The sequence below is a fragment of the Rhamphochromis sp. 'chilingali' genome, assembly GCF_963969265.1.
Source record: "Rhamphochromis sp. 'chilingali' genome assembly, chromosome: 18".
In the NCBI taxonomy this organism is placed as follows: Eukaryota; Metazoa; Chordata; class Actinopteri; order Cichliformes; family Cichlidae; genus Rhamphochromis; species Rhamphochromis sp. 'chilingali'.
Window position 1 is genome coordinate 12,652,139 of NC_137945.1, and position 14,988 is coordinate 12,667,126.

The 14,988-nt window shown below is 43.2% G+C and overlaps 1 protein-coding gene across 2 annotated transcripts in view; it reads right to left on the reverse strand.

Moving 5' to 3' along the window:
- The window catches only part of slc4a2b (solute carrier family 4 member 2b), a 53,528-nt gene that overhangs the window by 6,735 nt on the left and 31,805 nt on the right, over positions 1 to 14,988 (reverse strand). Inside the window, exons 4-14 of one of the 2 annotated variants that reach the window (XM_080864725.1) lie at positions 10,415 to 10,583; positions 10,089 to 10,324; positions 9,207 to 9,331; positions 8,166 to 8,386; positions 4,208 to 4,344; positions 2,089 to 2,269; positions 1,854 to 1,989; positions 1,306 to 1,507; positions 1,117 to 1,222; positions 478 to 662; positions 39 to 255 (exon numbers count right to left, since the gene is read on the reverse strand). In XM_080864725.1, coding sequence (XP_080720851.1) covers positions 39 to 255; positions 478 to 662; positions 1,117 to 1,222; positions 1,306 to 1,507; positions 1,854 to 1,989; positions 2,089 to 2,269; positions 4,208 to 4,344; positions 8,166 to 8,386; positions 9,207 to 9,331; positions 10,089 to 10,324; positions 10,415 to 10,583 — 1,915 coding nt within the window. Of the gene's footprint in view, positions 1 to 38; positions 256 to 477; positions 663 to 1,116; positions 1,226 to 1,305; positions 1,508 to 1,853; positions 1,990 to 2,088; positions 2,270 to 4,207; positions 4,345 to 8,165; positions 8,387 to 9,206; positions 9,332 to 10,088; positions 10,325 to 10,414; positions 10,584 to 14,988 lie in introns of both variants that reach the window. The other variant, XM_080864724.1, reaches the window with a different exon arrangement.

Sequence of the window (14,988 nt, forward strand, 5' to 3'; positions counted from 1 at the left end):
AATCGAGTGAAATTCCTAATTGAAACGGAAACACTTACCTTTTTCTTCAAGGCTTTTAGGCTCTTTGGCCATTAGTTTGACCTCGAGTTCCTCCCTCTTCCGCAGCATCTCCCTCTGAAAGCGGGCGACAGACCGCAGCAGTTCATCACCTCCCACCTCTGAAGGTGGCAGCACGATGCTACAGTCCAAGAAGCTGTTGATGGCATTCAGCAGGTCCTGCCTGTCATCTGCCAGGTAGGCCGCCTCGTGGAATTGCTGAAAGATGATGGCAGAAATAAACCAATTTACCCAACATCATTGGTGCCAACAGAAACCTACAGGTGTTATTTTATTTCATATAAATGTAAAATTCTTCTATGTCCTCCTTCACATTTTTCAAAGTTGACCAGTGGTCCGGATTAGAGCCTTTGCTGGGCCAATCCTGGCTCCAGGGGCTTATTTTTGACACCCCTTGTCTAAATCAGCACCACCACTCACCTTATCAGACATGAGGGTGGAGATGGAGCGTCCTATCTGGTGGTAGTCCATGCTTGTAGTGGCGGGTCCCAGCAAAACAAAGAGAAATCTGACCGGCACTGGCACTTCCAGGACGGACTCCAGCTCCACCGCTTCCTGCAGCCGCACAAACGCCATGGTGGGCTGCTCCAGGAAGTCCACGCTGCCTGGGAAACCACAGGACATGATGGTCAGTGTGCAGAAAGCGCTACATGCAACCAAAGGCAAAGTTTTGTAAGTAGTAACTGGTTTTTAGACTAACTGTAGTTATAAAAAAACAAAAAAAAACAACTAGTGGTACAGCATTACCTGGCCTGTGATTTTAGTCTGTTGCTAGGTGGTTGCTGGGGAACATGATGATTTCATATATAATTCAAGTTTTTCTGGGTATAAATTAGATGTTACAATCATGACATTAAATTTATACCATGCTTTTATAAAAGTGTTGTAGGTGCATAAAAACCTATAAATGGGTAATCTTAGCCTGTTGATTGATGGTTGCTAGGCAATGTGATGCCATATTATGTGATATAGATGAGAACCTTCAGGGGCCTAAGATGTACCTGTGTGCCACAACTGCTGATGCTGTAAGAGAAGTTCATGGACAGATGAGTAACTTACCCACGAGGACCACTGTAGCCTCGGCATTTTCAGGAATCTTCTCCAGCAGCTTCAGTTCATGTTTGGACTTGGACCGATGCATACCAGGTCCAATGCTTGGCTCTCTCTGCTGGAAACAACACAGGAAGTGTAAATAAGGACGGTAAAGATCCCTGTGATATTCTGCAAACTCTGCAGACTCGGACTTACCTGCACTTCATTCTTCTCCATGTCGATGTGCGTGTCTGTGTCCCCCGTAACGCGAACTGTGCCCATGAGGGGGTCGGTCACTGACGGCTCTGTCTGGTTGGTGTGGTTGACACTGTGGTGATGCGCTATCAGACTGCCGAGGCTGGCTGCGGAGATGTTCCTGGGGAAATGGCTACTGTGCTCCTTCTCATCGCTCGGGTGACTAGGGGAGGCAGAGGTGGGGAGAGAGAGGTTGAACAGGAGGAGGAGAGGTAGTGACCAAGCATGAAGCCATCTAATAGCAGGAAGTGTGTAGCGGTGAGGAAAAGAAAACACAGTTTAACCAGCTTCCATTTGTTTGTGCACATACATATATCCGGTCTCCATTTTCCACACCTTGCAATTTATCATTTAACTACCTTGAGACATCATCGCCATTGCAGTGCACAGCATGTGCCACATTTTTTCAGATCATTAACAAGAACAGGTTCACCTCAAATGGCACTGAATGCCTCTGTAAGATGAAATCTCTGCTAGCTTATTTGTAGCACTGAGGCGCTGCCAATCACCTGTGTTTGAGCAGCAGGGCTCTGAGGACGTTGGCCCGGTCCTCAGCTTTGATCTGGTCAGAAATAATCATCTGTTCCACCACCTGGTGGGCGATGCCAGGCAGGGTCTTCTGGTCCAGGTCCAGCAGCACCGCACCTGCAAATACACAAGCAAGCTGAGCTCAGTCGTCTATGAACCAGACGAGAGACTTTCAGGCATACAGCTTACACAAACACACTCAGTCTCTCTCTTTACCGTGGGAGATGGTCCTTCTGAGTTCCAGCAAACTGCGGAAAGACAGCGAAGCGACGTGAGGCTTCCCCCAGCGGTCCGTCTCCTCTTCAACATCTTCCTCAAACTTGATCCAACGGGCCGTCTCCTTCCACTGCAGCTCCTGGTTCTTGTCCATTGTCAGCTCGTTCAGCTCCACAAAGACCTGAGGTGGTTTACATGCATACGGTCCACACGTCATCACTTGCACATCCGTGCCAAACACACAGAAACAGTGAGTAAAGCACTCTGACTGGTCATTTTGTCCAACTTTTCTCATTTCTGTTTTGTGCCTCATCTCATCTGCCCTTGATCCTGCAATCAATCTCAAATGCCACGCTCGAGGATGTCTCCACACCTGAAGGAGAAAGGAGCTATGGTGGTGGATGAAGAAACCCATCATTCACTTTAGCATATTAAAAGAGGCACAGGATAAAGCTAGAATACACAAATAACAGCAGGAGGACCTAACAAATGTTGGCGCTAACATTTCTGATTCCTCTTGCCTTGACTCATACGTTCACATATCTGCTCAAAACTTAAGAAATGAGGAGGGGAAAATTTAGTGATTCATGTCATGCTTTCCAGAAGTGAGCTATCTAAAAAAAACATACTCAGCACACAAAGATAAGTGTTGTTAATCCTTAATCTAAGTTTTAAGAGTAGAATCTGTACAGCCTTAACTTTCTTCCCCTTGAGCATCCAAAAGCAGTTTTTATAACTGTACAAATTTGTAGTTTCCAACAAAATGTGATGTAGCTGGATGCGCTTTTTACAACTACATTTGTCAAAAAGCTTCTTTCGATGCCAAAATATAGCTTAAAAGCAGCAACTACAATGTTAATAACCACTTCAAGCATGCTTAAAATGTGTTTACAACTATTACAAACTAAACAATTTACACATCCAGCTGCACTTGAAAAACAAGCAACTACAAAGACTGCTGTGCATCAGCAGCAGCAGTCTCCCAGCTGCCAGGATCAGGATCTGTTAGGGTGAGATTAATTACGCCATGCTGGGTCAGTCGAAGTCCTCCGAGTAATGATGTCCAAAAAAAAAAACAAAAAACAAAAAACAAAAAAAACAAGCTGCAAAATATTCCCTTATTCCCTGCTGCATGCCTGTGAAGTCATGCTCACACAGGATCAAACCTGACTCTTGCCGGCCATCCAGCCTCACCTTCTGACGAGCCATCTGTCCGCATCTGTGGACGCCTTCTGTCCACGAGGCAGAGCGGTACAGAACCACCGGCTGCAAACGGTGCAGGAAACGACTCAAACGCTGACCCGACCGACAGTGCCACAAAGGACGGGACCTTCACTTTCACACACATCCCCACACAAGTAGTTCTTCCTCATCACACACACCTGACAGGGACCTGTTGTTTACTGGGGCTGCTGGGGGCTCGGAGCTGCGTATGGGAATCTGTGTGTGCGTGTTAATAAAACATAGCTCCCCCTTTCTCAGGAGCTCCCAGTGTCTGGTTACCCAAGCTCCCCTCTTTTTTCCTTTCCGTGTGTGAAAGGAAAGAACGAACTCATTCATTTTTAATTGTCTCCTTCTCTCCCCAGCCCATCGGCAAAAGAGTCGAGCCACTGCTAAATTTGAGAGCGAAAGAAGAGAAAACATTTCCTGGACTTTGAAGGATTTGAAATCTGAAGTAGAAAACAGAGCCAACCAATTACGACTGGGTTTAAAAGCCCTGCTATTTACTTTCTCACCACACAAACTTGTTTGTTTACTTCCACTACAAAAGTGGAAGAGTTTCACTTTTAAAAGCTGCTCGTCTTTAAACTCATCTCTTCCAAAGATCCCTGAGGTAAAGAAATAATTTGAAAAATCAAAGAAACTCTTAAACTTTCACTGAGGTGACAGCTTCCAATTCAAACTCTGACTTTCCTCAGTTTTATCTCGACATCTTTATCTCAATTAGGGTCATTCAGACTACCACACACAAGCTAATTTAAGACCTTATTCTTAATTCAGCCCAGTAGATTATAAATGTGCTATAATAAGATTTTTATGCAGTTTCTTAAAATGCAGTGCTTACTAACAACATCAATTTAAGACACCTGTGCGACGTCAGTGTGAGGTGTTGTCTCACCTCATGGGGGGTGCGATCCTGCTTGCGACTGCGAGTGGTCGGCTCCTTGTGGTCCTTGCCGATGTGCACCACTTGGTTCTTGGTGCTCTTCCGGACCAGGTGTCGGCGCATGCCAGGAACATCTTCAAAGCGATGACCTGGAGTAACGGAAATAAACATGCAGCAAACTGTAGCTCCATGCAACACAACAGCATCAGGTCTTTAGTTTGTATGGCACATTTTGTTTCTTTAGCCCAGAGATGGCACACATTGACCTTCCACCCTTTTAAATCTCAACCCATTTAATCACAGGCCTCTTCGCTTTGTATCTAAGGGAGTAGAGTTACTCATGCTGGCAACACACCAACCACTGAAAGGATGAGGAGAAAGAAACATGATGACAGAGACAAATGGTTCTGTCAGGTGTTGGAAGTTCAAAGATCAACAGATCCGCTGATTCATTCAAGTTGAATTCAGAAACCGAGGAGATGACAGCTTCACACTGACAAATAAACTTGAGAAAATGAACAGGCCTGCTCTTCAACAAGAAATATGCAACAGACATCCAATTACTTAGGTTTTAACACTAAAACACTATTTTTGAGACCATAAGGGAGCCTCGACTCAATCTCACATTTAAATGCATTAACTGTGGCCATGAAAACCGGATCATTGAACAGGAAAGCCTACACAAACCCCGAAAAGCTCACATCAACCTTAAATGACAGTCTGCATCTGTTGAACAAGCATCTTTTCTCTGAGCTCACTCAAACATACAACCACAACATCCAAGTTTATTATATTTTCAGGACTTCTACTACAACCTTTTGTGACATCCTGTTTATTCTAAATTGATCTGTTAATAAGTTAAAACACATTCAACACAAAAACGAATGAAATTTTCCTTAAAAAAATATCAAAGCTTACCATTATCAGAGCTTGCATATCCTACGTAAAAAACACTGAGGCTTTTCTGGTTCTTCATCAAGGCTTTAACTCATCATCTGATAACCGGGCAGGCCTCGCCAGGACAAAAGATGAAATTCTGTCCAGAACTGACTCATTGGTTCTCGCGTCACTCGTACAACCTTCAGGTTTTATTGGGAGGGCCCCTTGTCAGGTCACTACATGATGTTTGCCTGCACTTTGGGGCAGAACCTGGAAAAAAAATGAGCCCTGGCTGGCGTTAAGGAAGAGGAGGGTTTCTGCTGCAGGCATCGAGAGCATCTGGCGCTGGCGCAGCCACCTTACTGCGTGACCCCAACCCTCCTCGCTGCTCAAACTTAAGTGTTGGACTTGTTTTGACAAATTGGAAAAAGTCGCCACTTCTTGACCGGCTCCTGACCCCCGCCGGAGCTGAAGCTTTCAGAATGCATCAGTGACCAGAGGTGCTAATTTGCTCGGGTCGAACAAAAGGGGAGGGACAGTGATCTAATAATTCCTATTGTTGAGCGGCAGCCAGAGACGGACACTTTCCCAGGATGATTTAGGGTGGCGGGAGGTAGATAAAAGAGGACAGAAAGTATGTGACAGTGAACCTGTTTGCAGGCTCACCTCTTTCATAATGACCAAATATCACGCCCACACTTCCATCCTCAGCTGCCTTGTTTTGGCCCTCGGGTCTACTTAATTCTTCCTCTGGTTTCACTCCTTTAATGATTAAAGGTTGGAAACAGAGGTCCGGATTTAACAATTAGCCACCATGTTGGCTCAGGCCCGAGTCCAGGGCCCTCATCTGACAGCGGGAACAGCTAATTTAATAATGCAGGCCTGTCTGCCACAGTTTCTGATAAGCTGCTGCTCTCTGCGGAGGAGTCGGCTCCCTGACGCAAATCACCTCGGCCCTGGACACTACCCCACGCTGGGCTTCGGGCTGGGAATGTCACAGGGCAGTGGAAAGCAGTCTGCAGTCAAACAGAGAAGGGCCCCACACCTTCACCCTGATGTTTGCGAAGGAATCTAAGCAAAGTGACTAGCTATCAGTTCAGCTGTATTTAATCATTTCTCCAGCTTCTTTAACACGCAGAACATGTTTTAGTGCAAAGTACAAAGTTTGTGTTAATGCTGGTGAAGATTAACAGCAAATGATATCTACAAGAAAGAGTAATGTGTGAATAATACCATATTTTTAAAATGACATTCCCAACAGTGTGTTTTAAACTTTTTGTAAAAGGTGTAGTTAGGAGATTTCCTGAAAACAAAAGAATAATCTACTCACATCAAGGCACTTTTATTGTAAGGCAAAGATCCTAAAATATTAGATAGAAAACCAACAATCACACAGCCCCTCTGAACGAGCACTTAGTGACTGTGGGAAGGAAAAACTCCCTTTTAACAGGAAGAAATCTTCCGCAGAACCAGGCTCGGGGAGGAGGGGCCATCTGACAGTTAGGGTGAGCAGAGACGGACGGGAGAAAGACACAATGTGGAGTGCCAGAGTTTAATAACTGCTAATGCAAATACAGTGAAAAGAAATGAGTGAAGAAGAAGCACCGTGGGAAGCCCACAGAGGCCTAGGCTTATTGCAGCGCAACTACAGGAGGGTTCAGGGTCATCTAATCCAGCCCCATCTTGAAGCTTTATCAAAAAGGAGTTTTAAGCCTGTTCTTAAAAGTAAAGAGGGTGTCTGTTTCCCAAATTCACAGTTTGAGCCTGAAAGCTCTTCCTCCCATTTTACTTTTAGTTACTCTATGATCCAACAAGTAAGCCCACAGTCTGACAGTGAAGTGCTCTAATGGGGTGATATTCTCGCCGCGGGATTTTGAATCAGCCGAAGACTACAATAACATCAGTTTTATATGAATTTAGAAGCAGGAAATGTAGGGCCTTTATCTTTATTATCCATGAAACATTTTCAAACCAGGATAAAAAACAAAAAAAGTGAAGTCCCATTGATTGACCATCAATGGGACTTTTTTCTTTTTTGCATTCACAGTCCAGAGACAAACTGATGATTGTAAATATGTGATTATCTGTATCACAATGACCTGTATCCCACCTCTCTACCTATGACAACCTTAGTTTTGTTGAATAAATCAATAAAAGCAATGGTTGGATTTTTTACTAATAAATAAAATACTCTAATAGATCCATCACCTCAGACATTTTGCCCACAAACTGCATATAAATACTTAGTCTTAGGCAAAGAGCAAAGCAGACACAGACAGCTGGAGACACCACAGATGAGTAGTCATACCTGTTGTGCTTTCTCTGGAATCCACCTGAAGAGTGTGTGCAGAGTTGATGTACTGTAGTCTATTGTCTCTCCTCATAAGAGTCTGGACATGCGCAAAAAGCTAGCAAGCACTCTTTTGTGCACACAAAGCCCTGCACTCTTCACCTGATGACGAAATTGAAGTCATATGGCCCACCGGAGGCTCAAGGATGCAGAAACAATAACAAACCTTTACAGCCTGAGATTTGGTGGATTATGCTGTTTAATCACTGTCGTTTTCTTTTAAGAAAACATCTTTCTATGTTTAACAATAAGTCACTATGTACTGCTGAGCAGGTAAGTATACTTTGTACTATTTTTTGTCCAACCTTGCAAGCTGTAACAATCATCATTTTGTAAAGCAGACAGAAACTGCAGAGTAAGGAGATGATTATCTGTTGGGTTTATCATTACAAGGAGCTCATTTTACATACAGGCAGTCATGTGAGCCACTGGTGATCCCAGAATACAGATAAAAAGAATGCTACATATTTACCAGAATACACAAAACATAAAGAGGTAACGAGTCCTCTTTTAACAATATCAACAGCCAATAAAAAGCAGGAGAGAAACGCTTTATTGCTCACATTACATCTCACTTCAATCAACGCTCAAAGTGCGTTTCCTTCAAAAACACCCCTCAAACACAACCACAGAAGGCTAGTTGGAGGGCACCTATGTCAAATACCCCTTTACACTTTTAGTCTGTGTAGGCTTGAACTTAAGCCACGATTAGTATCTGCTTGCCAAATGATTCGCACTCACTCTTGATGCCGTCCAGGTCAGCAGAGGCCAGCGTCTGAGCTTCGCTCTCATCAGTGGGGATGCGCTGGTACTTGGCCTGCTCGGCACCCGTCATGTTGCCCGTGCGTCGACGCTCTGTCAGGTCGTAACTGCGGCTGGCGGAGGAGACGCGGGTCAGTGGCGTGTGCTCGGCTGGGACTGACTGGGCAGTGGGGCTGGAGGGCTCAGATGAAGGCAGTTTACTAAAGAAGAGCAGAAAGATTAGAAGTAAAAAAAGGATTGTTTTTCATCTTTTATCTTTAGGATTGAACATTTCCCCCTTTAAAAACTGGGAACTGTGCACACTCAACCACACATAAAAATCCTCCCAATAGTTATTTCGTTTTAACAGGACTAACATTGTCGAAGTATTACAGCCTTCTACTGCTTCTCCTACTCTGATAAATGCATTCACGGTGCAAGTTACACATTTAGCTGCAAAAAGCAAAAAAGTGGACAGAGGACAAAGAATTTTAACAACACATCCATCAAAAATAGACATAATTAACTTACCGTCTAGCGTAAACGCTACTTTACAACCTCGTCTTTAAGTCAACTTCCTCCACTTTAGGTAAGAATGGTTTAAAAGACAAATCTTCTGCGGTTAAGCTGATCTCTAATCGACTCAAAATAAGCAAAAGGTGTATGTGCAGCTTCTTTCAAGCTCAGATTTCTTTAAAAAGGAATAAAGTAAATGTCACAGGTGGAGTCAGGGCTGCTGAGTAGCAACAGGTGATATATGGGTCTCTGAGGACAGGATTCCTCTGGTCCATCTGATCATGCCCAGCAGGCTCACTGGATGCCTGAGACATGGTAACGTACAGTGCATCACACACCCCCGCCCCCCGAACAGGCGTGAGCCTCAGTGCTCTCACCCAAACAGGATGGCTGTGAGGACATTTCATCAAAAAAGACAAAAACATGCATTAAGCAGTCATCGCGGCAGGTAAGGCATGATTACCAACCTAACAATCACGCCCTTTTTCACTTCTTTTTGAAGTCTATGAAGCACACTTGACTCACTCTGTGGAAGTTGCGTCTTCATGTTCACCTCCCACACCGGACTGCGGTACGATGTCGAGCTTTCGGACCGAGTGTGGGCTCTCTTTGACACTTTTGGATACATGGTCATCTTCGGAAACGAAGAACTGTGGAGGGAAAAGGAAGCGTGAGAGTGCTGCTTCCTGTAACACGGTCAAAAATAAATAAATCAGATAAATCTAACGTCTCTCACATCCAGACAATGGAGAAACAAAGCCTGTGGAGACTTTTGCACATAAATCAGAGTTATTTAGATGTTGCTGGATTTCAGTATGAATTCAAAGGGAGCAAAAAGTTTCATGCAATCGTTTGATTATTACTTGTTGATTTTATGCGAACTCATTCAAGTGGGTTGAGGCAAATAGCCACCCACTCCGAGTCCGGTTCTGTTTGACATTCCCTTCTATTAAAAAGGGGGATTTTTCCTGCCCAGTGTTGATTAGTGTTTGTTTAAGAGTATAGAGTTTCTTCTCAAATTCCACCAAGCCTCAGGAACCCATCAACATTTATTCTGGTCTAGCTTTGGTCAGCAAATCAAAAAAAAAAAAAAGTCTCTTTATGCTTAAAGTAGAAAATCAAAGGTGAAAAGTTGTCAGACAATTGCAAAACCCAGAATTCAACATAATTCAAGCTTTTAATTACTCCCGAAATTAGAACAAGCCTAAAGGTACACAGTAGGTTTCAATTTGGTTTAAAAGAGAAAAGTTACATCACATTGTTCCATTTTCTTGAAGCAAATTTGTATTTAAAACCCATTTTCAACCAATTTTTGTATCAAATAACGCTTCTCGTGGGGTTTTATCTTATTTGCTCCCAAACACTGTGTTAAAAAGACTCAAATGAATCTAATAATAAAATGATTACCTCCACATCTTTGGTTCTCTCTGACTCAGATCGCTCTGACAGAACAGAATTTAGCTCTGTCCCCTCTTCTTCCTCTTCCTCCTCATCTTCACCTTCCTCTATGGGGACACTGCAGAGAGGATGGCTGCTTTTGTGATCTTTATCCTTCTTCCTTTTCTTGCTGCCCTTCCTCCTGCGTACGTCAGAGGGCAGTTTGGACAGAGGCCGGTGGATGTGGTGAGAGGAGTGTCGGTGGTCTGAAACACAGATAAATACATCAATTTCAGAGCTGTTCGCACACAACTGAAAGCATCTCCATGCTTTATGAAGCTTCTGTGCACGCTCACATTCAATGTCTTCGTCATGGTAAATGTGGTGCTCCTTATCAGGCACGGCAGCAGCAGGCGTGAGGATCTGCTGGAAGCGCTGGACACCCAAGGCTTTATTCAGGTCCCCATCATCCTCCTCTTCTGGGCGCGGAGACCCGTGTAGTGATGAAGCAGCAGGAGCTTCTGGCTGCAACAAAAGATGAAAATAAACAAGACAGCAGTGAAATAAGAATGAGGAAATGCTTCAGATTGGCAACCTGTCCAGGGTGTACCCCGCCTCTCGCCCTATGTTAGAAGAGATATGCATATGTCTAAGAGTGCATGCTGAAAACCCAGCTCAGAATGAACAAGTGTGCGCCTCACTTAAAACCACCACTAGAGGGCGTTCTGTCCTAGCTGTGAACACATCAGTTAGGTCATCTCTTCTTCAACATGAGCTTTAAAGTCAGAAACCATAGCCATGAGCTTTGATCAGTTCCAACAGGGATCACATGGGTGATAAGAGATCTGTTTTCCTGCAGCACGACGCAGTAACCCGCTGAGCCCTGCTCCGTCTCTCCCGGTGAGATATTGAGAAAAGGATGGACTGCAGCGATATGACAAGAGTACCCGCTCAGACACCATTCAGCAGGTGGCAAAACTCGGGGATCGCAAGTCATTTGACACCCTGTTAAATGTTCCCAACATGGTGGTCCTACACTAGGCTTTCCTGTGCTGCAGGGAGCAACAGCAAACATGATGATAGTTTTGTGTCTAGGCTCAAAGTTTTAGCACAGATGGTACTGTACTCTTATTGTTATCAAATACTTTTCTGATGGGTTTAAACTACAAAACTTCAGTTTAACTACTAGTAATTCAATTAAAACGACAATAAAAATGTCGTTACTTACAAGCACGCTGTAAAATATTTTTATCGTTTTTTAATAGCTCACATCACATTTTCTACACCTTCTACAGCACCTGTGTGATGTACAAAGGTCCCCTAGACACACGAAGATTATGAAGTCCATTGAGATGAGAAAATTTAAGCGGGAAACTTTCTGGTTAATAATAATTATAGGTCAACAGATGATCAGACATGCAGGCATGTGCAGGAAGAGTGTGGAAAACTGACTCCCATAGCCTGTAACACCATGCTTCTTTTTGCATGCCACACAAAGGTGACAGCAGCGGTAAGCCCTCTGCTGAACGGAGGACGGGCTGAAAATAAAAGGCTTTCAAGAAAACGTTCAATATTGACCCAAGGTTCAATTTCTCAGATCTCTCTCCACCCCCTTTTTTTTTTTAAACAAGTGCCTAAAAACAGGAGTGAGCAGACTCACTGCACCTCAGTGACCTCCAGAGTCAAGAATTCAGCTTTAAGGACCAATAACCAAGCAGATCTGTGCTATTTTGCTATGAACTGAAGCATCAGCCTGCATCCACATCACCATCAACCGTTCAGCACTTAATTACTGATCCAAAACCCTGCAGCGCATTATCCAGACGAGTGAAGCCCTCAGAGTGTAGCTAAATGATCTCGTTGTTTGTTTTTACAGGGCCCTCATTCATATCATGGTTTCACGGTGAATCCCTCGAGGTGGAAGCAACGTGTGAAGGATTCTCGAAGGGGTGCAAGAATTTTCCACAACCGAAGGCACGTATGAGAACAAGCTGAGGGAAGCATAGTAGGGAAAAAAAGAGAGCAGAAAAAAAACGAGTAAATTGAATAAGATCAACACTTCTTCTGCAGTTTCAGTGACTTACCTCGCTCATGACGTGAGCTTTATCAAAAGCACGGTTTTTGGTGACAACAAGCGTCAGCGCCCTCCACCTTGACAAAACTGGATCTCTTACTTCACTCAGCACCTCTATTAAAGAACTGCAGGCAGGAGATATCCCTCTCCCCCTGCTTATCAAAGCCTCGTGATGCCATAATCAGAGCCCTATCGCCCAGCCTGCCACCTTCACCAGGTTGCGTATTGTGCCGAGGCCGAACAAACAAGACTCGCATTCTCGCTTTGAGGACAAGTGTGGCCTGAAAGGACAAGCCGTGTTTAAACAGTCAAGAACAAAACCCGACGCTGACATTCATCCCCACGTTTTCCACATAAAGTCTAAATATTTACCTGGGTGCTTTAAGTGCATATGATCTAAACCTCTTACACTTCTTTTTTTTTGAAGGCTAATATTGACAGAAGTAATGTTAAGCAACGGGCTGAAAAGAAACATGAAAGACTCAAAAGTGACTAAAATCTGACCTGTGAATTACAGTCTGTCTCAATTACAGAAACTAACAAATGCAGCTGTTTTCACCACATATCTACAGCTACATTTAAGACTTTTTAACAGTACATTAAATGATTTTGATGCACGCTCAATCATCCAGGTAAGGAAAACCTAAAAAAGCTGGACACGTTTTCTCAGACTGAAAAGAGATGAACAGAATCTACTTATTTGGGTTCTACTTTAAATGAAACTAATTAAACTTGACATGGAACCAAAGAGCAGTGTGAAAATAGACTCTTTCCAAGAGCTCGAGTTTATGCACGTTGCTCAAATATATTCATTACGGCGAAAAGAAAAACAAAAGTGTGACCCATCTTAAACACACAACGCAGTTTGTTTCATAAGCATTTCCAGTTTTTAGCTTGAGCTAGAACTGTTAAGTTAGACATTTTACAGTCAATGCTTTTTTAAACATGTGAAAAAGCCTGAAAGGTTGAGTCAGACAATAAAGCACGCTCTTAATACTGAATTTGCACTGCATGATCCAAATGTGTAGACCGGGGCTAGAGATGTGCGGTTTGAGACCCGGCAAAACTGAGTTTAAGACATTTTAATATTTTAGCTTTAGCCAGAAAATGAGAGAAGTTTAAATGCATTAGTAACATAATTCAATCTAAGCACACTCTTCATCAATCCTGTTTAAGTGGTTCAGCTATTTCAACAAATGATCTATGTTCATGTATGAGAATTAGCAGTTGAGGGAGCTAATGTACGGTAATGCAATCTAATGGATCCAATACAGAGAAAAAAAACAGTTTAGGATTTCAATTGTTGTGAGCTGAAGAAGGAAGAACAGTGCACAGAGTCCTGGGAGGACTTGAGACGGGGTCTGGGTGCTAGGGAAGACTTATCAGATGACTGGGGAAAGTTCAGCAGTAGTGCCAAGAAGGTGTTCGGTGTGTCCTCTGGACAGAGCAAAGAGGACAAAGAAACTTGGCTGTGGAATGAGGGAGTACAAGAAAGTGTTCAAAGAAAGAGGCTGACAGAGAATAAGTGGGATAGGCAGGATGTTTAAGAAAGTAGACAGGAGTACTGGGAAGCGAGGTGTACAGGAACGAGAGGTGGTAAAGACAAGGAAAAAGTTTATAGTGAGTTGTACCTACTGATCTCCAAAGGCCTGAGCATTTCAAAGGTTACTGTGTCTGATGTGGGCGTGTCTGATCATTACTGTGTTTTCTTTGAAAGTAAAATCTCAGCCCACACAAATATATCAACAACAGTGATCACAAAACGGTGTATAACTGAACACAGTAGTGCAATTTTTAACCAGGTCTTCCCATTAACACCTGACCTGTCCAGAGGGTCAGTCAATGAGCTCGTCAATAGCTTCAATGCTAACATGTTAAATGTAATGGACACTATTGCTCCCATTAAGGTGAAGGTTATCTCTGGAAGGAAAAAGTCTCCATGGAGAAACTCCACACTGGTGAAAAAAGAAAAAAGAGAGTGTAGGAAAGCTGAGCACAGATGGAGAAAAACAAACCTCCAGGTTCATTATGACATTTATAAAGAGAAACTTCACAATTATAATTTACAACTGAGGAGTGCAAGGAGGTCCTACTTCTCTGACATCATCACTAAAAACAGTCATAATGCTCGGGTCTTATTTTCTACAGTTGACAGGCTAACAAACCCTCCTGTGTCAGTGGCAGCTGAACTTCATTCGACCATGGCCTGCAATGACTTTGCCAAATTCTTCACTGAAAAAATCCAAAAAATTAGACAAGCAATTGGTACATCAACAGCAGATCCAGGATATGTACTGTGTCCACCAAAAAACTGTTTAAACACCATGAAACAGTTTCACCCTATTAACAGCAAAGACCTGGAGGACATCTTAGGTCAACTGAACTCCTCCTCCTGCTGTTTAGATGTCCTGCCAACAAGTTTTTTCAAAAAGGTCTCAAAGACTTTAGAGTCAGGCCTGTTACAGATCGTCAACTTTTCTTTATTATCAGGTGTGTTTCCAGAATCACTAAAAACTGCTGTAATCAAACCTATACTGAAAAAGGACAATCTTGACAAGACACAAATGAACAACTACAGGCCGATCTCAAATCTCCCGTTTTTAAGTAAGATCATTGAAAAAGCAGTTTCTCAACAGCTCAGTTACTTCTTAAAACAGAATAATTGCTACGATGCCTTCCAGTCAGGTTTTAGACAGAACCACAGCACTGAAACTGCTCTGACCAAAGTGTTCAATGACATATGTCTGAATACAGACAGTGGAAAAATGTCAGTCTTAGTTTTACTGGATCTCAGTGCAGCATTTGATACAGTTGACCACAACATATTACTCAAACGACTGGAGAACTGGACAGGTC